Source organism: Balaenoptera physalus, assembly GCF_965194825.1.
Source record: "Balaenoptera physalus genome assembly, chromosome: 7".
In the NCBI taxonomy this organism is placed as follows: domain Eukaryota; kingdom Metazoa; phylum Chordata; class Mammalia; order Artiodactyla; family Balaenopteridae; genus Balaenoptera; species Balaenoptera physalus.
In genome coordinates, this window is record NC_138886.1 from 21,997,283 (window position 1) to 22,024,204 (window position 26,922).

A 26,922-nucleotide genomic window follows, 5' to 3' on the forward strand; every position below is an offset into this window, starting at 1 on the left:
AACAATTTTATACCAATATATATTATTTTCATATTAGATTTAAATCATAGTAATAAATGTTATTTTCATAGTTAAATTTTTATCATTCAGAGCCTTTTTTAAAATGAATGAACCAATGTTTTGTGATTAAGAATGGTTTTCTGCTCCTGGCTTTGCTGTTTTACCAACATTTACTTTTAATTTTTATATTTCCGGATGTTGAAATTTGTACTGCTTCCAAAGAAAGAAGACATGTTTCCAGCATTCAAATATTGCGCAATAGACTATTCATATGAGGTAGAGTGTTACTGGATCACTACCTATTTACTAAAAATTATGATATAAAAGTGTTATCTACATTCACTATATGACTATGATCATTTTTCAGTAATCCTTAGTCTAATTACTTTGAAATTCATTTAAAATTACTTTCCACTTTTAATATACCTTAAAAATGCTACTTTGGGAAGGAAATTATTGACAATTTAACATGAATTTGAAGCTATCAGCAGGAAAAAATATAGAAACTCTTGACAAGTTTGGACTGCTTTTATGAATGATCTTGAGTGATCTTGAGAGGACTGGGGAAAAAGCAATCCCAGTTATCTTTATGATAAAATGACAGTAACAGTATGTATTGGCCACTTACTATGGGCCAGATACTTCGCTCTTTGATGGATTATATCATTTGATCACTTGCTCTTTTGATGGATTATGTCATTTTGATGATCATAACTACTCCATGAGGAAGATACTATTATCTTATCAGGTTTTACAGTTTTACAGGTTAGAAAAATGGTGTCTAGAGAAGTTAAATAGCTTGTACAAAGCTGAAATTCAAACCAGGCACATTGTTAAGAAACTAATTAAGGACTTCCCTGGCGGTCCAGTGGTTAAGACTCTGCGCTCCCAATACAGGGGACATGGGTTCGATCCTGGTGGGGGAACTAAGATATCGCATGTCGTGCAGCAAAAAAAAAAAAAAAGAAAGAAAAAAGAAACTAATTAGAATAGTTGTCACACAACAGTTCATAGTTCTTATGATCTTAATTAACAAGTTAAATTTTGGGTTTCTTTATAACCTTGACCCCCATCTATCAGGAAAAAAATTGCTCCACTATAACTAAAACTGTGTTATATTTTATAGGAAATAAAAAAGGTATATAGGTATCTTCAGGTTTTCTTATTCCCTCATAACCGAGGAAGGCAAATGTATCATTATAACACATATATGGTAGGGAATCAGAGGTCATTGTTACACAAATATTTATGAATATATTATCCACTTGCAAAATTAGTCTATACTCAAACATCCTCAAACTTTTATCCTCGCCAATGGTATCTTAGTTTCTTGCTGATATCTTAGTTTCTTGCCATGATACAATACAAATATACTAACCAATGGCAAATCTTGCAAAAGATACTGGGTTTTGTAAAGTTCGTGAAAACAGTGTTGAAGAACCACTCAAATAACAGGTAAAGCTATTATCAGATGAAGATTTTACAAAATTAGACCAGATTACAGACAAGAGAAAGAGAATGGTTTGAATATCAAAGGAGTCAGAGATGCCTTGGGAAAATTTGATTAAATCCTCAAATATTTTCTAGAAATATTTATGATCAAAGGTGAAATAATGATTAGTATCATGCATATCATCATATAATACAGTTTTGAGGGAAATTATGACAAAAAATCAGTTATAAATATAAGCTAACTATGAACAAAATTTCATTAAATATAAATTTTAATTTTTATAATTTTATTTCATTTTTTAGACAAAGTTCCAATCAAGCTTTTCTTTCCTTTTTACTATGAATCTTTGGTCCTCATTTTATATAAATTACTTTAACTGAGCTTTTCTTTGTACCATTTATTCTTAGATAATGAAGACCTCTTATTTAATATGTTACTATACCTTCAGCAAACATAAAACTCTTGGGAAGTAATGCAAGAAACTATCATTTGTCCAAATACATAGAATAATGAATTCTGTGGGAAGTTGAGAGTCACTGAGGGACGGCTTCATAGAGGAAATATTGCTTAAAATGAGCCTTGAAAGATGAATAGAATTTTGATAGCTAGAGAAGAGTATCAGGGCGTTTTTCAGAGGCACAGTGTAGACCACAGTGTTGATGAGGAAGTGACCACTAAATGTTAATGGGGTAGTAATTGATCTATTTAAAGACTACAGTTAGTATTAAAGAGTAATGAGAAATAAAGCAGGAAACTAAAGGCAGACCCAAGTATAGAGAATTTTGATTTATAAGCTTACTTAACTGATTTAACATCCTTTTAAGGTTTAATTATTAGATTTTTTTAAAAATTAGTAACATATTTGCTGGATGTCACAAGTGAAACTGCAAAGACGTAGAAAACAAAAGTTAAGATAGCCATATTATACTGTTAAGTGAAAAACAGCACATTGCTAAATGGTATATAAATGATGTGATTCCATTTTTTTTGTCACACGCACTCACACACACACACACACACACATTTTAGCCTAATCTAGAAAAGAAAGTATCTAGGAAAATACACGAAACTATTACTGATATGACTAGGGACCTTGACTTTCTCAGTTATGTGGTTCTGTGTTAGATATTTTATAGTGAGCATGTATTACCTTTAAATAAAAATAATATAAATTTGAAAGAATAGAGAATTTTAATATTCTGAATATTGACAGATAAGTATTTTAAATCCACTATCTATATATTAAAAGATTTTATAATCTTACTTTCTTACATAGAATGTAGTTAGAAAGAAGTTTTGCAGAGATGCTTTATTGCTTCGAATCCCTTCATGTTTATATCAAGATGAAAATGATCCTGCAAGAGTTATTGATAATAAATTTAGGAGGCCATGGACAAGAGGTATGTTTTATTTTTATTTTTAAAAAATCTATTTTTAAAAGTATTTCAGAGTTTAGCATAATAAATTATTAAGAAAATGCAGTGATTTTCTCATTATATAAAATTGTATTCATATCAGAATTCCAAGAAGTTTACAAATTAATATTTTTGTGACAGAATTTAGGTGACAAAGTAAGGAACTGGAAAGCTTATACTAGATATGAATAGAACAAATAAAAGATATGTAGGTAATGAAGTCTTAAAATATTCTAACATTGTAACATTTGTTGTACTATAATAGGATCTTGTTCAACTGTAGGAAGGCTACTTTAAGTTGTAATAATACACTGAATATAAAACTTTTTAAATGTATATATACAAAATACCATCTTTTGCTTTTATCATGTCATAGACTTAAGAAAGACTAGCCTCCCTGGAGGATACAAGTCAGTTAACAACATTTATTTACCCTGTATTCTGTATAGGCACCATTACAGGTGCTAAGAACACAGTTACTAATAAGACATAGAAATAGTCCCTGCCTTCAGTGGGTTTTCAGACAGGTAAGGAGGATGCAACAATAAAACCATTAAATATGTAAACTAATATTTGGTATTGATAAATGTATAGAGAAGACACATAGTATAATGTTATATGAAATTTCAGGAGTAGGGAATGCTATTTCCTAAGATGGTTAGGGTAGGACTACAATGAAGAGGTGGACATTTGAGTTGAGATCTGAGTAATAAGACAACAGCAGCCATAAAAAGATATAGGGGAGAAGCCTTTCAAGCAAATGCAAAGTTCCTGACTCAGGAATAAACTTGATGTGTGTAAGGACCAGAAAATTAGGCCATCATGACTACTTAAGGAAAAAAGGGGACATCTGACAAGTAGGCAAGTTCTGAAAGATATGAGGCTTTGAAGGCCATAAGATGGAGTTTGTTTGTTTGTTTATATTATGGCTGATATGGTAAGTCATTGGACAGTTTTAAGAAAAAGTGGCATAACCTGATTTTTGTATTAGAAAAACCATTCTGGTTGTTTGGAGGTTGGAAGGGGTAGGGATTGGGAGGCAAGGGTAGAGGCGAGAAAATCAATCAGGAAGCTACTGGTATGGTTCAGAATCTAGACTACTAGGTGAATCTATACTCTACATAAAAGATGGTACCTTAGACTAGGCTTATAGTAATAAAGATGTGAGAAGTGGTTGAGATTGGGATTATTTTAGAGGTCCAGCCAACAGTGAGAGGGTTAAAAAAAAAAATAGAAGAATAAAGAGTTTCTTCTAGGTTTTTGACCCGAGCAACTGGGTGGATGGCAGTGCTATTTCCTAAGATGGGGAAAGGCTTGTGGGGAAGCCAATTCGTGGCTGGAGTCAATAGCTCTGCTTTGGCCAGGTTAAAATGCCTATTAGGCATCTAAGTGGAGACATCAAGAGGCAATTGGTTATATTAATCTTGAGCACAGCTGGAGTTTCAAATTGGGGTCATTGATATGTAGACTGCACATTCATTTGTAGAATTGTATGAAGTCACTGAGAGCATGAGTATAGATAGAGCAGAGAACCTAGGACAAAGCAGTAGAACACTCCAACCATTAAAAGGCTGATATAGAAGGTGAACCCAGCTAAGAAGACAAGTGAGGTAGAAAAACCAGAAGAGTGTGGTGTTGTAGAAGTCTAAAGGAGAAAGTGTTTCAAGAAGGAAGAAGTGGTCAAAATCATTGATCCCAGTTAAAGTGTCAAGTAAGATGAGAATAGTGTGTTGACCATTAGCTGAACTAAATGTAGATCATTGATGACCTTGGTAAGAGCGGTTCCACTGGAATATTGTGTATGAAAGCCTGATCAGAGTATGTTGAGAAGAGAATGCGAAGTGGGATGTGAGATGGTAGTTATAAACAACTCTTTTGAAGAATTTTGCTATGGCGGTAAATAGAAAAATAGAGGTGCATTAGCTGAAGGGAGAAATAGGGTAAAGAGTTTATTTTTTTAGATGTGCGAATTAAAAAAATATATGTGTGATAAGGAAAGAGACTATAAAATGTTTGTCTGCCAATGGAAATAATCTTGGTAAAAAGAAAGAAAATGATGATGCAGGAAGTAAAAAGGATAACTTAGTAAAAGAGGATAGTATCAAGAGCACAATGGGAGGAGTTGGTATTAGAAGCCAGGATGGTTCTTCCACTATGATAGGATAGGAAGGCAGGGTTTGTAGGTACTTATGCTAGTGAGATGTTAGAATTGGTGATAGAAGATGAGGTCGTTCTTTTCTATTTGTACTAAGTTTTTGTGTGGAGGCAAGGACATAGAGAGTGGGTAGGGGGATAAGTATCAAAAATTTGAGGGGGGGGAGTGTCACATAGTTGGCCTGAAGAATGAGAAAGTCAGTTTCATTAAGAAGGATATTAAGATGAATTACCATTATCATCTGTCAATATTGGATGCCCATTTAAAAGTTATGGTCAAAATCTCAAGTGAGCTAATTCAGAATGGCTTTTTTTTTTCCAAATAATTTTCAGCTGTTCTAGTGTACATATACAAAGTGAAGAGTAGGGGGTTTCCTAAGTTGGTATAAGGGAAAGAGAGGCAAGGGAATTAAGAGTCTTTGTAAGGGAGTGATTATGAGACTGGCCGTGGAAGCTAAGCTGTATGAGAAAGGAAGTGAGGACATGAGGGAGGATGAATATATTGTAAAAATGGAAGGGTCAGTGGATTGAAGGTCTCAGTCAGGTTGGAAATAAGGTAGAGAGTAGCTTTCATCAAATGCTTCTCTAAAACTATAGAAGGAAAAAAATGAGTTAATTATTTTTCCTATTTCTTTTCCTTTTCTTCTTTTTAAAAATAATAATAACAATAACACCAAAATTTATTAGGCATTTACACCATGTCAGGCACCATTCTAAGCAATTTACATGTCTTATCACATTTAATCTTTACAACAACACTTTGAAAAGGCCATTATTGTTCCTAATTTGTAGATAAGGAAACTGAGATAGAAAGAGGTTAAGAGATTTACCCAAGATCATACAGTTAATAAGTAGCAGTATAAGTATCTAGGCAGGGTGATTCCAGAACCTGTATTCTTAACCACTAAACTTTTATATTTTTCAGTGAGGCACAGACTCAGATGTTCAGTTGTTTGTTCAAGGTAACAGGAATAGTCAGAGCTAACGCTTAGGTAGAATACAGGTCCTTTGCCTCTTCACTCAGTTGCTGCTTCTGACACTAGCATATGACGTGGTCCCTCTACTTAAGGAACCGAGGGTCTAATTTGGGAGACAAGCTATAGATACACATAAAATTTTAAACTATGACTGTATATGATTAAGTACTGAAGTGAGTGCCACTGACAATATTATGGCCCTTCAAGGGGAATGTATCAGAGTGAGCTGGAATGGTAAATAAAGGCTTTATGAGAAGTTACATGAGCTGTTGAACAGGATTATCTAGGATGGTAGTGCTGTATAAGCAAAAGAGAGGCTGTAAAAATGAGGATGCTCTGTTCAGGTGATATTGTTCTGACTGTGGTAGAGAGGGTTTTTTTTTTTTTTTTTTTTTAGTGGGGGTTGTAATAATGAGAATGATTATTTAAGTATTTGGAATCTGGTATAACTTTGAAAAAATTACATTTGTGAACAAATAAAGATAACACCATAATGTAAAAGGTGAATGTTTGGCTTCCTTGTATTAAGTTTAAAAGAAAATTCCAGAAGCTAACGTTTACCATTCTCCTTTCTAGTTTCAGCTGTTTCAGTTAGGGGAATGACAGAAATCTCAGCCTTGGATCAACAGAAAGCAAATCTCTTTGTGGAGGAGTTCCTTGAGAAGTATGTGTCCTTAATCCCAAATTTCCCCTATACATCTAGAAGATGAATAGTAAATTCTCCAGACACCTAAGAGAGAAGATCCTTTCCTTTATATCCTCACAGGTTTTCTTCTTTTATCCAAAAAACAAGCCCTAGTCTGAACCACAAAGGAGGGGTTAATCGAAATGATTTACAGCCTTTTTTTTATCTTTCCCTCATTTATCACATATTAACACTTTTCTATGCATTTGTATTGCAAAAGACAGAAATAAATCCAAGACGCTATTATGCTTTTAACAATAAGTAAACTTTTGGTGGAAAGAGTCTATAAAAAATCCTTTCTATTAAAATCAGTCTTTTTATCCCTGTAGTAGAAATGCAGATTAAGGTTGTTTTCTATCATACTTTGTCAAAACGTTATTTATTATTAGTTCAGTCATTCATCAGATATTTATTGGATACCATTCTGTATGCTGGATACAGGATAAAAAATGAATAAGATACAGTCTCTGCTCTCAAAGAACACAAGAAAATAGGGAATAGAGATTTATAAATAAATAATTACAATAGAATGTGGGAAGTACAATGCCAGAGATAGGAACACAGAGCATAATATGAGGAAGAACATCTAACCCATTCTATGATGTTCAGGTAGACATAAAGTAGAGATTTTAGTGCAAATATGAATAATTTACTCTGCTGCTTCACTTCATGCAAAGAGTGCTGATCAGACCCAGGAAGGATTTAGTTATTGTTCAGATTTCCAGTTTTAGTAATTTAAGTTTTCCTTAGTTACAGAGAAGCCCAATATACTATTTCTGTCATCTAGGAATTTAAAAATCAGGTTAGGAAGATAATATATGAGCAGAAAAAATTAACAATGTTAAGAATTAAATGATAATATAAAATGACCATCAAAAGGTCTTTCACAAGGTATAAGGTCAATGCAAAGTATCTATCACATGACTAAACTGTCGAGCAGGGAGGAAGCAGAAGGGTGTAGTGAAAAGAGCCCTGCACTATGAAATAAAAGATGTAGACTTGATTTGAAAAGTCAAGTACTGACTCCTCAACAAGTCATTTTCTCTCTCTGATCTTCACTTTCTGTTTCAGTATAATGATGATGAGTCAGTGTTTCTCAAACTTTAATGTACATATGAATCACTGAGGATCTTATTAAAAATGGAGATTCTGATTCAGTCAGTCTGTGTCGGGACCTGAGATTCTGCACTTCTAATATGCTCTTAAGTGTGCTGATGCTGCTGGTCCAGGAGCCTACTTTGAGTTACAAGATACACGATGCTCTCTAGAATTTCTTTTCACCCTAAGAGTTAGATTGGTAGGGCTGTGCCTTTATAAGCAGGAGAGATCAGCTTCACAAAGAAGTAGGGACTGAGCTTGAGCGGGACAAAGAAGGAGAAACTAACTTGAGAGAACGCATTTCAGGCAAAGGAAACAGCCCGTCTGAATAGAGGCAAAAATGTGCAATAATTACTCAACGAAGGCAATGATGAGGCTCAAACAAAAGATTCCTGTATGAGAGAAATGCGAGGCCCATCATATCTGACCCTCCATTTTGCAGTACCAAGATCACGTCCATGGCAAAGAAGGTGGAATCTGTGGCACCACCTAGAATAAAATTTATATTTCTCTGCCTCCCTGTAGCCACGTGACTGAGCTCTTCCCAAAGCATATAAGCAAAAGAGGCTTATGCAATTTCTGAGGGATGTCCTTAAAAGGAAGTGGTGTGTCTTGCTCCTCACTTTTCTCCTTCCTGATGTTATTGATAGAATACAGATGTAACAATTGGTTCCAGCAACCACCTTGGAGTATACAGGATAAGAACTAAATCTAGGAATGGCAGAGTGGAACAAAAGAAGCCTCAGTCCCTGATGAATTGTGAAACTGTCTCGCTAGCCATGACCTTCTAGCCTTGGGACTTTTTGTGTGTGTTTTAGCCATCATTAATTTCAAGTTTGTCTCATGAAGTGAAATTTAATTTTTAATAGCCTTTACTCTTTAGATCAGTTTTTGGTTCACAGTAAAATTGAGCAGAAGGTTTAGAGATTTCCCGTATCAAAATTTAATTTTAAATTTGGGAGCTTTATTACCTAATGGAAATTAAGAGTAAACATTCTGATCATTAGCACTACCTAGATTTCCTAAACCTTGCTTGTCCTCTCTTTCTCACCTCTGTTTCTTCTTCCTGTTTTGTTACTTCTTAATATTGATTCTAAGACCTCAGTTTTTTTACTTTTATTAATTTGTTAGTATACTGTTTTAACATATATAGGCATTTTCTGCCATGTGTCCTGAAAAACCTTATGTTCTTCAAAACTGCACAGTAAAAATAACAGGGCATACAGGAAAATTAGCTTCTGTAGTCAAAGCTATGCAACTTGCAACGGAGCACTAATAAAAATAATAACTATTCTAATTTACTTTAAAAAAGACCACCAGCATACTTGAAAAGACATGTTAAATTCCTAACAAATAAATACATATTAGGGTAAATATAGAAATTTGAAAAAAATGAAGATATCTTAATGGACAGGCTAAAGGAGGAGTTGAGGCTACTGAATTATGGAGACAAGGGCAAAATGCAAAAAGATCATGGAGAACCATGCAGTAAGCTTCCTAGCTTCCAGGACAGAGCTCATGGCCAACTAGAGCAAGAGGAAGAACATATAACAACATTCTCTATTCCTCTGTGGCTTGCTGCATTCAGATAAATGCAGTTGAATACAGGACATTGCACATATATTTAGTTCATGTACACCTCATAATAACTATGTGAGATGGGTATTACAATCCCAACATTATATGTAAGAAACTAAGACTCAGATTAAGTCAATTGCCCACAGACATGTAGCTAGTCGATAGTTGGAGTGAGGATTCAAACCCTCAAACCGTAGTCTGTATGACTTCACACCCTATACTCTGGTTTGGTTTATATAACATCTTTATTGAGATAAAATTCATATCCATATAACTCCCATTTAAAATGTCCAACTCTGGGACTTCCCTAGTGGTCCAATGGTTAAGACTTTGCCCTCCAATGCAGGAGGTGCAGGTTCGATCCCTGGTCGGGCAGCTAAGATCCCACATGCCTTGCAGCCAAAAAAACAAAACATAAAAGAGAAGCAATATTGTAACAAATTCAATAAAGACTTTAAAAATGGTCCACATCAAAAAAATCTTTTAAAATTTTTTTTAAAAATTTAAAAAATAAAGTGTCCAGCTCAACAGTTTTTAGTACAGTCACAGGGTTGTACAACCATCACTACAATCAACTTTAGAGCATTTTCATCAACACAAAAGAAATTCTGTACCTATTAGCAATCACTCCCTATTCTTTCCCCCTTACCCTGGACGGACAACCACTAGTCTTCTTTCTGCCTCTCCAGATTTGCCTATTCTGTACATTTCTTTTAAATGGAATCTAACTAAAATCATACACCAATCCCAGCAGGGGTGGCGCTGGTGGTGATTTCCCCACACCATGAAGCAATGCTCTAACACCAGCTGGGTGTCTTACGATTCAACTCAATTCTGACACTATCAACCTGGAGATAGCATCAGATCCCACAGGTTAAGGGTTTAGTTCTATAAGACTGCCCCCGCACCCCACACTTTAGATGCCGTTTGCAAGGTTATCACCTGTGCTTCTGACTGACCATCTATAGATTGGAGGTTCCAACAACCCCCTCTTTGGGTTCAATCAACTTGCTAGATAGACTCACAGAATTACAGAAATATTTTACTTACTGGATTACCAGTTTACTACAAAAGGGAACAGTCAGATAGAAGAGATACATAGGGCAAGGCATGGGGAAAGGGCATGGAGCTTCCATACTCTCTCCCATCACCCCACTTTCCCAGCACCTCCATGTGTTCACCAACCTGGAAGCTCTCTTAACCCTGTCCTTTTGGGTCTTTAGGAAGGCTTCATTACATAGGCATGATTGATTACATCATTGGTCATTGGCAGTTGATTCAACCTCCAGCCCCTCTCCCCTCCCTGGAGGTCGGAAGGGTGGAACTGAAAGTTACAATCTTCTACTCACATGATTGTTTCTCATGGCAACCAGTCCCCATCCTTAGGTGCTTTCCAAAAGTCACCTTATTCACATAACCAGAGATAACTTTATCGCTCTCATCACTTAGGAAATTCCAATGGCTTTAGGAGATCTGTGCTAGAAACGGATATGAAGACCAAATATATATCTCATGTTATAAATCACAGTATCACACATACAGTATGTGATCTTTTGTGACTGGCTTCTTTCACTTAGCATAATGTTTCTAAGTTTCATCTATTTGGAACACTATTTTTTTTTTGGCCATGTGGCATGCGGGATCTTAGTTCCCTGACCAGGGATCAAACCCTTGCCCCCTGCAGTGGAAGCATGGAGTCCTAACTACTGGACTGCCAGGGAATTCCCAGCACTTCATTTTTTATAACCAAATAATATTCCATTTTATGGATATACCACATTTTATTTATCCATTCATCAGTTGATGGATATTTTTTCCCCCTTTCTGGCTATTATGAGTAATGCTGCTATAAACATTTGTGGACAAGTTTTTGTGCAGACATATGATTTTATTTCTCTAATGGTGGAATTGCTGGATCATATGGTAACTTTGTGTTTAACTGTTTGAGGAATTGCCAGACTGTTTTCCAAGCAGCTGTATCATTGTACATTCCCACCAGCAGTATATGAAGTTAAAATTTATTTACATCTTGTCAACACTTGTTATCATCTGTCTTTTTGATTATAGACATCCTGGTGGGTGGCTCATTGCATGTCATTGTAGTTTTGATTTGCATTTCCCTGATGGCTAATGATGTTGAGCATCTTTTCATGTAATTATTGGCTTTTAGTATATCTTCCTTGCAGAAATGTCTATTCAAGTCCTTTGCCATTTTTAAATTGTGTCATGTGCCTTTTTATTATTGAGTTTTAAGAGTTCTTCATGTATTCTAGATACAAGTCCCTTATTAGATATGTGATTTGCAAATATTTTCTCCTGTGGATTGTCTTTTCACTTCCTTGGTGGTATCCTTTGAAGCACAAAATTTTTAGATTTTGATGCAGTTTGATTTATCTACTCTTTCTTTTGTTATTTGTGCTTTTGGTGTCATATCTAAGAAGGCTTTACCTAAACCAAAATCACAAGGATTTACTCCTATATTTTCTTCTAAGAGTTTGCCTGTGATTTTTTTTTTTAAAGCCATAAATCAGATCGTGAAATGTCTCAGTTATTGGTGGTTTATCCATTTCATCAATGGTATCCCATTTCACATAGAATAAAATCCAAAGTTCTTACCAAGTCCTGTAAGATCCAACATGATCTGATCCTTGCCCACCTATCTAATCTTACTCAGTTCCAGTCACCCTGACCTTTCTGCTTTTCTTAGACTATGCCAACCTTGCTCCCCTATTTTAAGCCTCTGTATGGCTTACTCCCTACCATTATTCAGGTAGCTGTAGCTCCTCAGAAGGCCATTTACTAACTACACTCTGTAAAATATACCTTTTGTCAACCCTCTGGCTGTTACTTGATGTTCTAATACCTCTTTTTATTTCACTCATAACAGTTTTTCACCACCTGGCATTATGTTATTTACTTACTCATATATTTGTCTGTTGTCCCATTAGCAGGTAAACTTCATGAGGGCAAGAACTTTGTTTTGTTCACCATTCCACTCCCAGTGCCTAAAGAGTTGTTAGCACATTGTAGACACTCAATAAATATTTCATTTAAGTTAAGGAATTAGTGAACTGCAGTGGATTAATTTACTCAAAAAGAATGATATGGAAAGAAAGCAAAGACAATATAGACTGGAAGCCTGGGAAACATCAGCACTACAAGTTAGGCAGAGGGAGTGGCACCAATGAACAAGGAATAGATAATATTGGACAAGGAGGAGATCCAGGATATACTGGTCTTTACAGTTCACTTATATCTAGGGAAAGAGAATTGATGCGGTTTTCTCAAAACTATAGTACCAAGGATTTTTATAAAGTACTGACTCTGTCAGTAATATTTATTTTTTTAAAAAGCAGTTATCTAAGCACTAAATTTAGAAGCCTATAAAGATCCACATAGGAATCAGTGTTCTTTTGAGTAATATGGACCTGGGTGAGTTGAAATATTTTTTCTTGTACCTTGTATTTTCTTAAAGAGTAAAGCAGAAACTTTAGAGATTTTTCTATATATGATTTGGGTATGACATGTTCATTGTTTTTCTCTAATTACATTGGGGAATTATATTGATTTTGGTTCTTTCAGTCTGTACAGAGAATTATTAAGGCTAAAATATTTTAGGATATCATAAAAAATGTATATCAGAATGTGTAGCTAAATTGCCAATAATATATTTATCTGTTGCAAAAATCAGTGGAAAGATCTCTTGTAAGTCCAAATACCCCAATGATATAGACAATGGCAGATATACCTGGATCAATCAGGAAACAGGCAAGGTACAGGCAGGGTCAAGGGAGCCAAAAAAAAAGTTCCCAGGACTAACAACAGCTGGAAGTTGTTACCACCCTAAGCTTGAAGGAGCAGTAACCAAAACAGTAAGAACTGCAGCTATGGGAGAGAGGCTGTCTGATAAAAGATGTAACTGTTGGTAGAAGAATGCAGCCACTTCTCCAAACTGTGGCCCAGGAGGGAAAGATTTGGAAAGAATAATATTTCAACCTGTTTGTTTTCCCACCTTTGATCTCCTGCCAATGCTTCCACTGTTTGAACGCAACCAGAAGACAGAGCAAGGGAGCCTAGTTGGTTCACAGAGATCAGTCTCCTAGGTTGTAGAACAGAATGTAAAAGTTGGATAATGACATGGAAAAACAGACATTCAATATCCAGCACAAGGGCATTTTGGCAATGCATGGCAAAGTCTAAAAATCTATGTATCTTTAACCTCATCATTTCCATTTTTAGGAACTGCGTTTTGAGAAAACGATTAGACAAGTGCACAAAGATATTCCTTGCATTGTTGCTCATAATAGCAAACAATTACAAGTTTAAATTTCCAATACTAGGGAACTGGTTGAATAAATTATTATTTACCAATACAATGGGTTCTTGTTCATCCACTCAAAAATGGAGTGAATTGTACATTGATTGACATATAAATGTGCTCATGCTTCATTGTTTAGCAGAAGAAGAACAGGTTACAGAATACTATGTACTTGAATCCACTTTTATTTTAAAATATTCCAAAATAATTGAGAAAATGCAAAATTTTAAAATTCATCTCTTGAATGGTGGAGCTATGGGTAATTTTTCTCTGGATCTGTTGGAATTTGGTAATTTTCTAGAGTGAACATATACTATTTGTTAATAAAGATGTTTTAAAATAGGACATACACAAAATCAGTAATTTTCTAAAGTCACAGGAAAACAGTTACAGGAATGGTGGCTAAGCTTAGCTGTGAATTTGAGGAAATTGTTCCAAGTCCAAACCCAGACTCCCAAACTGAAGTAGAAGAAGCCAGCTTATATACCCATAAGGACTACAATGAAGTCTTAACACCTGTCAACGGCTTAGAAAAATGTCCATTACTTCAAGCACAGAAGCAAGGTAAAACATTTGTTATTTCCATTGTTATAAAACATTTCTTACTAATATACAAATGTTCATTTCGGTGATTTTTTTTTCTTTTATTGGATTTTTAAATTTTTTATTTTGCTAAGGATATTCACCTACAAAATTGTAATTCTAAGTTTTACATTAGTGAAATATTTTCTTTCATATTAATCCCCTTTTTGTAAATGTAGTTGTTTTTGGAGTTTAAGTGTGCTGAGCTTCAGAATAGCCTCAGAGGTTTGATCATAGGTTGCTCACAACATATTGCTATAATGATATTAGCATCTATGTACAGATCTGATGACACAGCAGTCTGGTGTAACATTAAATTAGTAGATTATTAAGTGATAGTTATATTTTATTTTCCCAAATATGCTAAAGATTTTCAATCTTATCTAATTTATATGAAACCATAATTCAAAGTGGAGATAGAAGAGTTGCAGTATTAGGTCAAGAAATTCACTCCGTTTTTACAAATTTACAGTAAGTAATAATTAAAGATACATTTTATCCAAACTATATTCCAAATCTCTCATCTTACTAGAGGGTGATAAATTTTTCCAACTGTGTAAAAACTTGCTGAGAACTACCTTTCTTGTATGTATAACAACCTATTCCCTTTTTATATTGAAAAACTTATGTCTCCATTATATAATTGCTACTATCATTTAAGATATGCTTTAGCTTGAACATGAAAAATAATTTGGTTCTTTTAGTGCTGTTTTTATGTATATACATAAATGGTGTATAAAATTTTTAGTGTTGGTAAATATGTGTGTGATATAGAGAGAGTTAAATCCCTCTTATAGTTTGAGAAGATAGAGATTGCATTAAAGACTAAACTTGAGAGCATGCTATAATAGGAAGAGCCTGAATTTGGAGTCAGAAGATTTGATCATAGTCTAAATCTACTCTTAAAAAGTGGCACAATTTTGACAGTTATTAAAAAGTTTATGGTTTTCAATTTTCTTCTATAATTTCTTTCTTTTAATTCATTCTTTTAATTTCTTATAAACAATTTTGTGGGGATCAAATTATATATATGTACATGTAAAGATATGATATATAAAAAATAACAGGCTACCCAACCACAACTGTTATTATATTAATGGGGCAAGCTAGAAGCATCTATTGGCAAATTTCATAATATCTGTCATCAGCTAGAACCAGAAGCTTCTTTAACTATTATACACCGAATGAAAATATGCTTGAGTTTCCCAAATACATATGAATTGTCCATATCCTATATCTCCTTAAGGGTCCTGTGTCATTTGACATCACTTTATAAATTTAAATTTGCAATTCCATTTATTTTCCTTGCAGTTATATTGATTGCTACCAGATTTATAGATACTTTGGTCTCACTGTCTAAATGGAAAGGAATGTATTATACTTTGAGATTCAATTGATACTGTAAATTTGCTCTGTCTTATAAGAAATATAGTTATTACTAAATTATAAGTTAATTCCAAACATATATTTCTTTAAGACATAAAAACAGTGGGTATTTTTTTTTATTGTTTGTTGGTTTGTTGATATGTACTAATTTTTCTATAATATTCACATATTATTTGTCAATAAATGTAACCATTTTTATGAATATCCTTTTAGACATCCCAGGAATATATAAACAAATACAAATTTTTAATTTTTAAAAATTGTACATGTACATAGTTTAGAGAGTCACATAGTTATTCAATGTTTATAGTAAAAAGCAGCAGCCCCCTAGCTTCATCAACCACCCACATGTATTTTAGCTTTATAGAGGTATAACTGACAAATAAAATTGTAATGTATTTAAAGTGTACAATGTAATGATTTGATATACGTATACATTATGAAAGGATTCCCACCATCAAGTTAGTTAACACATCCATCACCTCACATATTTACCTTATTTTTTCTTCTTTTTTTTTGGTGGGAACACTTAAGTTCTACTCTCTTAGCAAATTTAAACGCTACAGTATTATCACCTATAATCACCATGTTATACATTAGATCCTCAGACCTTATTTACTTATAACTGCAAGTTTGTACCCTTTACCAACCTCTCTCTATTTCCCCCACACCCCAGTTCCAGCCCCTGGCAACCACCATTCTACCCTCTGTTTCCATGAGTTTGGCTTTTTATTTTTTAATTAAAAAAATTTTTTAGATTCTGTATATAAGTGATACCATGTGGTAGTTTTGGTTGTTCTCTGACTTATTTCACTTTGCATAATGCCCTCCAGTTTCATTCATGTTGCAAATGGAAGGATTTCCTTTTTCAAGGCTGAACAATATTCCCTGTGTGTGTGTGTGTGTGTGTGTGTGTGTGTGTGTGTGTATCACATTTTCTTTACCCGTTTATCTCTCAACAGACACTTAGGTTGTTGGCTATTGTGAATAATGCTGCAGTGAACGTGGGAAGACTCTCTTCGAGATAGTGATTTCATTAGGCATCTGTTTCTCCCTTTACAACATTTATATCTTTTTTGGTCTTACTGTGCTGGCTAGGATCTACAGTACATTGTTCAATAGAAGCAGTAATAGTTGCCATCCTTGTCTTGTTTTGATAGTAAAGGAAATACTTTGTTTCACCATTAAAAATGATGTAAACATTATTTCAATGTTTACATCATTTTCAACGGCGAAATGTTAGAAAAACTTACATACTTTATTGGGTTGAGGAAGCTTCTTCTATTCTGAGTTTGCTAAGAGCTTTTGATCATGAATGAGGACTGAATTTTATCAGTCCTCATTCATTTAAAATTTTATTAATGAATTTTATGTTTTCCTACATCTTAAGTATATAGAATGTCCCTTTACTAAAAACTTATAATCCTATAATCTAAACAAAATTGTTTTACTATTGTGATCATATTGTATATGCCTTATAGTATTTTTAAATGTTAACAGTATTTTGGGAACATTTCACCATATATTTAAGTTTTCTTCCAAATCATGGCTTTTAATGACTGCAGCTTTTAATCTTATTCATGTATTATAGATTTCCCAATTAATGTTGTTTTTAATTTAAAGTACGTTCCTAAATGTATTGTGGACCTGAAATAAATAGATTGCCAGATATTTCTCCTGCAAAGATGGGTTTATTTGGGATCAGCAGAGACTTGCAATTCCAGGTCTGCAACCATGGTGAGCCACATGTAAGTCCTTGCCCAGCAACGGGGGAACTCTTTTATAGAGGGGAAAGGAAGGTGGGAGGTGATAGTAAACCAAGAGCCTATGGCTTTCCATCGGCTGAGTCCTTGCCAGGGAAGAAGAGGCGTCTTCCTTCTTCTGTTGGGCTCTGCTATCATAGCAGAACATGAGATCTTCCCCTGATCATCTCCCAACTCTATTTAATGAGGCTTCTGTTTCTTAATTTTTTGCATTATGTTTCCATTTCCAATTATTTCCTTAGAGTGAATTTCTGGAAATGAAATTATTGATGTAAGCATTTTTTGGCTATACGTCCACTAGCATGGTAGGAGAATACCCTATTCATGCCAGCCTTATCATCGTTACTCTTGATGTTGTAATACATTTATCCAATGTGATGGGCAGAAAATTATATTTTTGCTTGCATTTTTTAAATTACTGGTGTTTAATGTTCATTTGCATATTTTTATGTTGTGAGATGATTCTCCTTTGTCTCTTTTTCTATTCTTATATTTTATCTTTATGTATCAAAGATATCAATAACCCCAAATATATTTAATTTGAACCTAAGCAGTCCTGTCAATGTTTCCTTTATGATTTCTTTCATTGTTTTTAATACTGAGAAAATTCTTCCTTGGATTAAATAAATATTTATTCATATTTTGTTTGAGGTTTTCTTCAAGATTTTAGCATATGTTTAAAAGTAAAAATAAAAAGTTTTTTTCCTAAATGTTTTGGCAGTTGTCCCAATATTGTTTATGGAATACTCTTTCCTTTCCCCACTGATTAGAAATGCCACTTACATCATATGCCAAATCCTCATCCACATTACTGTTTGTTTCTGGATTTTCTATTATGTTCTATTGATTTACCTATTACTGTGTCAGTATCATACAGTTTTAACTATTTAATACACTAGTGTAACATGTATTAATAGTCTCCTCATTTTTTTCCTACTCTCACGTCTATATTCTTCCAGACTTACTTTGTAATCAGTTTTCCAAGTTCCAAGACGGACCACTTGAGATACTGAAATGTTATTGGTACCTTTTAGAATTTTTACCATAGTTAGTCTTTTTAGCCAGGAAAATGGTTTATCTTGCCTTTTCTTCAAGTTTATTTATTGGTTGATTGATTGATAATGCTCCTCAGTAACATTTTACGGTTTCCTCCATATACTTTCTGCACATTTTTGTTATGTTTATTCCTCAATATTTGCATATCTGTGGCCATCATGAACGAGTTTTTCCATTAATTTTTGACTAGGTTTATATATATATATTTGAAAACCATTGATTTTATAATTTTTTATCAGACACTTTAGTGAACTCAGTTGTTTTCATTTCGTTATCTTGGGTTTTCTAAGTAGACAAAAGTATCTTCTGCAAAGAATAACCCTATCTTCTTTCCTATCAGTAGACCTCTTTCTTTCTGCTTTTTTTCATAGTTAACTAGCCAAAATTTTGTTTCCTCATGACAATTTAACACTCCTCTACAATAGAGGAAAACAGTCTCCTCATATCTGTGTTGGTACATATACTAGTGGTAATAAGGTAAGAAATCCAGGGTATGCTGGATTTCTTAGAATATAAGGAAGTAACACCCCTGGTAAAACCTTTGATAGTTATAAAGAACATTAGTTGTGGTGTGATGCTGCCCTCAAGTGGCTCCAACAGAAAAAGGTGGTTACAATGTTCATTGCAGCACTATTTACAATAGCCAGGACATGGAAGCAACCTAAGTGTCCATCGACAGATGAATGGATAAAGATGCGGCACATATATACAGTGGAATATTACTCAGCCATAAAGGGAAATTGAGCTATTTGTAGTGAGGTGGATGGACCTAGAGTCTGTCATACAGAGTGAAGTAAGTCAGAAAGAGAAAAACAAATACCATATGCTAACACATACATATGGAATCTAAAAAGAAACAAAACGGTTCTGAAGAACCTAGGAGCAGGACACAAATAAAGACGCAGACATAGAGAACGGACTTGAGGACACGGGGAGGGGGAAGGGTAAGCTGCAATGAAGTGAGAGACTGGCATGTACATATATACACTACCAAATGTAAAACAGATAGCTAGTGGGAAGCAGTAGCAAAGCACAGGGAGACCAGCTCGGTGCTTTGTTTCTACCTAGAGGGGTGGGATAGGGAGGGTGGGAGGGAGATACAAGAGGGAGGGGATATGGGGATATATGTATACGTATAGCTGATTCACTTTGTTATACAGCAGAAAGTAACACACCATTGTAAAGCAATTTTACTCCAATAAAGATGTTAAAAAAAAAAAGGTGGTTAGAAAACAAGACCTCATAACTGATACGAGACATCCTCATGGACTCCCAGAAATACCAGGATGAGCCTGTAGGAAGGAAAGACGGCTAGAGGGGCTGAGTTTGAAAGTGGAAGGTGGAGATGGGGATATAAATGAATGCTGTTTGGGTTTTTACTGTTAACATGACTTCATTAGTACTTACAGAATGGATTTACAAACAAACCATCTTTAAATCGTCTCAGCTAAACCCTGCTTAGACATGGAACTGATTTTGGCTAGCTTTCTGCGGTGTATCATGCATGGGAAGCTCTTGGCCATAGGATTGTCAAGAACTTAACAGGTTCCAATAAACAGATAAACAATCTCTTAGGAGGCTAGTTTACACAACAAGTTCTCTTTTGGTATTGTAAGTTAGCACTAGGCAAAGAGATGGTCCCTGCCTCTCTACTCTACACCACATATTTATTAAGCACATGTATACCAGTGATGTAGCTGGTCATGGGAGACATCACTTCATGCTATCCTTCTCTCGTACCATTCTAAAATTACTTAACTGAAAGGCCACTGCCCAAAACAAGAGACCATTGCTTCCCCTTCAAGGTGGCTTTCGCTTTGGGGAGCTTGGTTTTCTGAGTAGTTCCTCATCTGAGCTTATATTTTCCTCTTTCTTTTTCCACTCAGAGATTATTGAGGAATGGGAGTAGGTTTTATGTTCCCTCCTGGGCCTAGAAACTGCTAAAGCACTGACACTGTTAGCTAAGATTCTAAAGTGACCCAAACATGATAGGGTCGGGATAGAGAGGAGAAACCTATTCCAACAATTAACTGTTAGCAGTCGTGTTTCCTAATATGTAAGCTGTATCACATTTTTCTAGTAGATACTTCACTACACAGCTTCCATTGTAATTAATTTTATAACAAACATGTTTGAACAACCTTAGCGTGCTAGAATCAGAGTTGGTCTCATTTATAGGCTTTTTAGACCATCTCCATTCCCTACATGTCAGTCTCTGGGGATGAATTGGAGACCTTAAGAGATAAAATCTTACAGAGAAGAAAACACTAGGGTCAGCAAAAGTCAAATGCTTTTATTTCTTTACAATCTTGCTGAGGCTAGCCCTGGCTATTTTGAGGCATAAGACCACAAGATATTTTTCTCCATTGATTACATTAATTTTGTTGGAAAAAAATATGAGCCTTTACAACTCTTTCAGGACATTTGGTTACTACTCAGTGTACTAAATAATGTTAAATTTTATTGAGTTTCTGTCTATGTACCAGTACTATGCTACATGATTTATTTGCACAGTACAATGAAGAACTAAAGAATTTAAAATGTGTTTGACTATTATGTATAAAATAAGCTACAACAATATATTGTACAACACAGGGAATATAGCCAATATTTTATAATAACTATAAATAGAGTATAACCTTTAAAAATTATGAATCACTATATTGTACACCTGTAACTTATATAATATTGTACATCATCTACACTTTAAATAAATAAATAAATAAATAAATAAATTTTAAAAATGTGTTTGAAAACCCCGACTGTATCAATGGCTGACTACAGTAACTATCTAGATCCTTTTGTATAACTTTTAGATTTCTTCTTCTTCCTTTATATTTCTTATTTATTTTCAGATTTTTATACTGATGATGAAGAAATAATTTTTGTAAATGATTTGATGGCCTATAGAAGTCAGCTACCAACTTCGCAAACTCTGTTGAGTAGGCTAAAACTGTTTTTGGTAAAGGATCCCCTGTTAGATTTCAAAGGACAGATCTTCACAGAAGCTAATTTTTTCAGGTACTTAATTGCCCAGTGTTGTGAATATTTTTAAGAGAAGGAAATATTCTTTGTATGCTCACAAGTCTAGATGTTATCAATCATAGTATTTTATCATTGTTTACTTCAACTCTAATTTTAATCACTATGTATTTTGATTAACTACATTTGGTATGTACCTTGCTTTTAGTAAACACTAATATAATGTTTTATTTTTTGTTAAGGGAGTGTTTCTCTTTTCAAGGAGATATGAAAGGTTTTGTGGAAGATTTTTACATGGATAAAGAGAACTTTCGTCAGGAGAAGCTAGAAGATACAGTAGGTTTAAATGAAGCTGTAATATTTGCTTTCAGTAATTTTTAAATAAAAGTTAGTAAATCACACTTTTACAAGATGTAGTAATATACATTGGCCATCTGCTATTGTCAAGTTAAAAAGACTTGATAACGGATTGAACGTGTATCAGTTAAGGAGTCAAATTTACTTCAGAGACAGCGGTCTAAACCTTGGCTACACATTGGAAGTACTTGATAAATTTTAATAAAATTCTGAAGCCTGGATCCTACTCAGATATATTCTGATTTAATTGGTCTGGTGTGCAGCCCAGGTATAGGGAATTTTTAAATAATTTTAATCAATATACCTGGTATAGGACATTAAGTGGTCATATATATATTGGTCTTAAGGCGTTTAAAGGTTTTTTTTTAACTAAAAACTTTAACACACATGGTAAAAATATTAATTCACCTATTAGCCCCTTTTCTCCAGTCCCCCTCTTCCTCCCCTGTTAATTCTGAGAGTTATGCACATACAGTCTCACTTGTTGAAGAATCCAGTTCTGTAGGAATGAAAGAGAAATAAATTCTATGGAATGCAGTAAAGATCCATTCCATTCCATCTGCTCTTTTTACTTCTCTCCATTCACCAGCTCTCATTTGCTGCAGTGATTGTTTTTAATTTAGAATTTTGAAAATTTGTTATTAACATAAAAGAAGATACTTCTGCATCTAGGGATATTGTATGTCACTAATGTAATCAGTGGCCATGAAGGATATTACTCAGAGAGAACATTGCTTGTAATATATTTTTTTGGCTGCTACACTTACTTTTTAAATAAAATGTATGCAGAGCATTAAAATTTTTGAGTGTGGGTTTAGTCTAAAATTTGGTACACCAATTAAGCAAATGTATCTATTTATGAACTCAGAAATATTTATTTGGAAAACCTCACTAAAAACTAGTTTTACCTATATGTTATTTCAGCCATCAATTTTGCCTGAGTGTGAATTCTTAATATCTACAAGCCTCAAACAAGAAGTTGATATTCCATCACTCTCAGAACTGAAGGAGTCATTAAACTTAATGCCAGAAATAATAAATTATGTAGATGAAAATGAAAAGCTTTTCAAAAGAGGTGAGAGTTAATTTTTAAATCTATTACTTGTTAGAAGTACTTACTAATGTTTGTTATAAAAATTCTTGTTCATTAAACTTTTTTCTGAACCTTCAGATTTTTGAAGTGTCCTGTAAGTTTACACAACGAAATCTCAAAATTATTATTGATAAGACACTTTTCTCATTGTCTCCTCTTTATACACTTGCAAGTTTAAAATGTCTCTGAAATTAATCTAACCATTTCAAGATAATTATAAAAATAGAGCTAAAACACATATGACTGTATTAATTTTTTTGAGTTATTTTCTTATACATAGTGACAAAGCACTAACAACTTCTATGCTGACTTTAGAAGCTCAGAGTAAGGTTATGATTCATGGAATCAGATGACTGGGAGAGTCATAACCTAGAATTTAGATGGTTTCTTCCCAGTTAGACTAGTAAATATTGTTGAAGTCTTTTAATATAATTTAAGCCCAAATATTTAACTGTCCTCTCATACATTCCAGTTGAAATAATCGAAGATAAATAATATTAGGGAGAAGTGAAGGGGGATTTGTGATATCCATTGAGAATAGGGATGCTTGCCATCAACAGAATTGAAGGAATTCTTGCAGACAAGACTAAATCAAGGGGATTACTGATGAGCCTACAAGTCAAGCAAGGTAATGAAAAGCCAACCTAAGTAAATAGATCAAATTTATACCAGAACTTGGAAATCTAGCAGAGCTCAAAACTGCAGGTGGCCCATGGGCTTGTTAGAAGGACACAGATCTATGCATGGTAATGGAAAAGGACAGGTGAATTTACTGAATGACTGTGGTGCTACGCTCCCAGCCTTCACTTGGCCCTGATGGTGTACTAAATGACTCCTCAGAATCATTGCCACTGAGGAATGAACAAGATTACAGAAAAACTAATATCATAGTACTTTTGCTGGTAGTAGACTTTCTCCTTTTTTTTTTTTTTTTCCAGATCTTACCATCAAGCATGGAATTCACATTGAGGATATAAAATGCAGCTCCACAGAAATTTTGGCCATTCAAAGTCAATGTGAACCAGAGTACAAGGAGCCAGGTAGAAATTTTGAATAAATCATGGAGCTTATCAGGGGATACCTATATATGATGTAAAAGTACAATACATTCACATATAAAGTCTACTATGAGACAGTTTTCATGTTTAAAATTTGATTATTGCAAGCCAAGTTGTTCTTTTCTCTTATCTATCCCTTTACATTTGTTACTATCGTTAACATCCTTCTAGCATCAAAAGAGGAGAGTTACAAAGATTGAGGAAGAGGAATAGAGGAAATAGCATTAATATTAAAAATAGAAATCTTGTAATTTTATAGCTCAGTTAAAAAGAACTTTATATTTTACCTCAGTATTAGCAATCTTGCTGACCCTTGTTATACTTTTGTAAATTTAACTTTTTAATCCCCAAAGCAATCCCATCATTATTGTTACTATCACTATCCTACCAAATTTGGAATCTCAGAATCATCTCTTGTTCCAGTGTAATGCCAGATTGTATTGCTCCCTAACTATGTTGATGATGCTGTTATTTAGTTACATTTATATCTGATCATATTAATCATCTATTTGGTAGTGTACTGCTTTATTTATGAAAGTGACAGAAACACACTGACTACTTATGATAAATGAGGATTAGTTTTTCAAGCCCACCCTATAAAAGATATAACTCTGTGCTAGGCCACCTAGACTCCATACTTTTTAAGGTGAAAAACTACTGTCTATTAATACTATTTGTTTAACATCACCAGTATTTAGTATGGAGATAAAAATAGTACTACCTCTTAAGTACTGACAACATAAGTTGTCAGAATTGAAAACATTATTACACATAAAGTCTTAGAATTTATCTTATATAGTAAACAATAAAGTTTAGTTGCCAACGTATTTTTTAAAAATCACTAGTATCATAGTTGAGACACCATGTGGTATATGTGTAATCCTTTACATGGATGGAAATTTAAAACTGTTATTTTGTATTTCAAATGACCCAAATTTCTTTTGATTGAAAATTTCTGTTGTAACACAATGATCAAACATAATAGTTGCTTACAAAAAGTTATGAATTATACATAATTTTATTCAATGTTTATGTAACATGATTTTTTAAATTTTATATATTCTAGTAGAGTTAGAAATGCCATTAACTCATCTACACCTAACAAACCAACATTCTTCAGTGAATTCATTATGTGCAGAACTTCAGAAATTTCCATCTTCTCCTGCTTGTAAAATGTAAGTAAAGATTAAATCTAGAACTCAAATTGCAATTCAGAAGAAGCAATCTTTAATTAAATCTCTCCATATAAAGTCAATTTCCCAGATAGCTCTGTGAAAAAAATGTAAGAGATTAAATGGTGTTCATAGTAAGCAACTGAAGGGAATATATGAATATATATGTACATAATTGTTTTTATGTGCATAGAATATCTTTAGAAGGGCACACAAAAATCAGGTACTGTTGGTTGAGCCCAGAAGGGAACTGGGTAACCTGGCAATATAGGAGCTAGTAAGTGATCAAGCTAGGCTCTTTTATACTTTTAGTATTTTGAATGTGAATATATTACCATTAAATATAAACAACTTGAAAATTTTAATTTTAAATTTAAAATTTAAACAATCTGCTTAGAACATTGCCAGTGGATGCTTACCAATGACACTGCCTCTGTTGTCACTCATTACCATGAAATACAGTGTAGCGGTATATTGGTTTGTTAGGGCTGCCATAACAAATACCATAGACTGGCTGGCTTAAACAACAGAAATTTATTTCTTCACAGTCTAGACGCTAGAAGTCCAAGATCAAGATATCAGCAGGATTGGATTCTTTCTGAGGCCTTTCTCCTTGGCTTGTAGATAGCTGTCTTCTCCCTTTGTCTTCATGTGGTCTTTCCTCTATGCATGTCTATGTCCTAATCTCCTCTTCTTAAAAGGATACCAGTTATTTGGATTAGAGCCCACCCTAATCACCCCATTTTAACTTAATTACCTCTTTAAAGGCCCTAGCTCCAAATACAGTCATTCTAAGGTACAGAGAGTTAGGGCTTCAACATATGAATTTTGAGGGGGACAAATTCAGCCCATAATAAGTAGTTAAGAGTCCTGAACTAGAGCCAGATTGCCTGGCTGTATCATTTACTAGCTCTGTGACCTTAATTACCCTGTGCCTCAGTTTCCTTATCTGTACTATTGGGATAATAATTGTACATACCTCATAGGGTTGTTTTGGGGTCTTCCAAAAGATTTGTCATACCTCTCTGACCAGGAAGAGCCAAGGATAACAGAGCAGTGTGTTCAGTGGTTGAACAATAGATTTGGCTATCAACTTACTTCCCTAGGAGTACCAGAGATCACATCTCCTCTCTAACAGAGGACATCCACTGACCTTCTTTACCTGTGTCAATGTGGTATTGGTGTTGGGGAAACCAGATATGTAGAACCAGATACTGAGCCACAAATATGTTCAGTACAGCCCAGGATGGTCTGTAATCTTCTCAGAGTTTATACTGCAGGGTTGGATCATTGTATTCTAGTTTGAGCCAAAATTGCATAGCTTAATAGCCCAGCATCTTTGTCCTCTGAGTCTGAGATAGCTTTGATTGCTATCTTATACCATACAGCATACCTGTAATTTAATGTTTTTTATGTTAGATTAGTCTGCCATCCTGGAATAAAGTCACCTCATTCCCCTACTTCTTATGCTAGTTACACAACTAAGAACATAACCAGTACAACCCCCTTCTTCCCCACTGTAATCCTGGAACTTCATATGTCCTAAAATAACACAGTTTAAGGAAAATTACAGGAACGTCTCCAAGTATCTAATAAATTATTCCCAGAGTGGACACTGTGTGCTGTGTTTTGAGTTCTTAGCTGTGATTGGCTGATCTGCCAGAGGAGAATGCTCTTGGATTACTGGAAGCAACTGGAGCATCTCACCACTAGCTGCTCAGGCTTCTATTAATGGTCTCAGGAAGGTGTCACAGCATAAGGTGGAGGAGCCTGACATTGAGGGCCCCAATTATCT

At 34.3% G+C, this 26,922-nt stretch overlaps 1 protein-coding gene across 2 annotated transcripts in view; it reads left to right on the forward strand.

Moving 5' to 3' along the window:
* Nucleotides 1–6,575: 6,575 nt before the first annotated feature.
* The window catches only part of SHOC1 (shortage in chiasmata 1), an 82,087-nt gene continuing 61,740 nt past the window's right edge, over nucleotides 6,576–26,922 (forward strand). Inside the window, exons 1-7 of one of the 2 annotated variants that reach the window (XM_082469267.1) lie at nucleotides 6,576–6,663; nucleotides 14,058–14,242; nucleotides 21,321–21,486; nucleotides 21,690–21,801; nucleotides 22,729–22,879; nucleotides 23,836–23,937; nucleotides 25,022–25,130. In XM_082469267.1, coding sequence (XP_082325393.1) covers nucleotides 6,599–6,663; nucleotides 14,058–14,242; nucleotides 21,321–21,486; nucleotides 21,690–21,801; nucleotides 22,729–22,879; nucleotides 23,836–23,937; nucleotides 25,022–25,130 — 890 coding nt within the window. In that variant the 5' untranslated portion in view covers nucleotides 6,576–6,598. The remainder of the gene's footprint in view (nucleotides 6,664–14,057; nucleotides 14,243–21,320; nucleotides 21,487–21,689; nucleotides 21,802–22,728; nucleotides 22,880–23,835; nucleotides 23,938–25,021; nucleotides 25,131–26,922) is intronic. The other variant, XM_082469268.1, reaches the window with a different exon arrangement.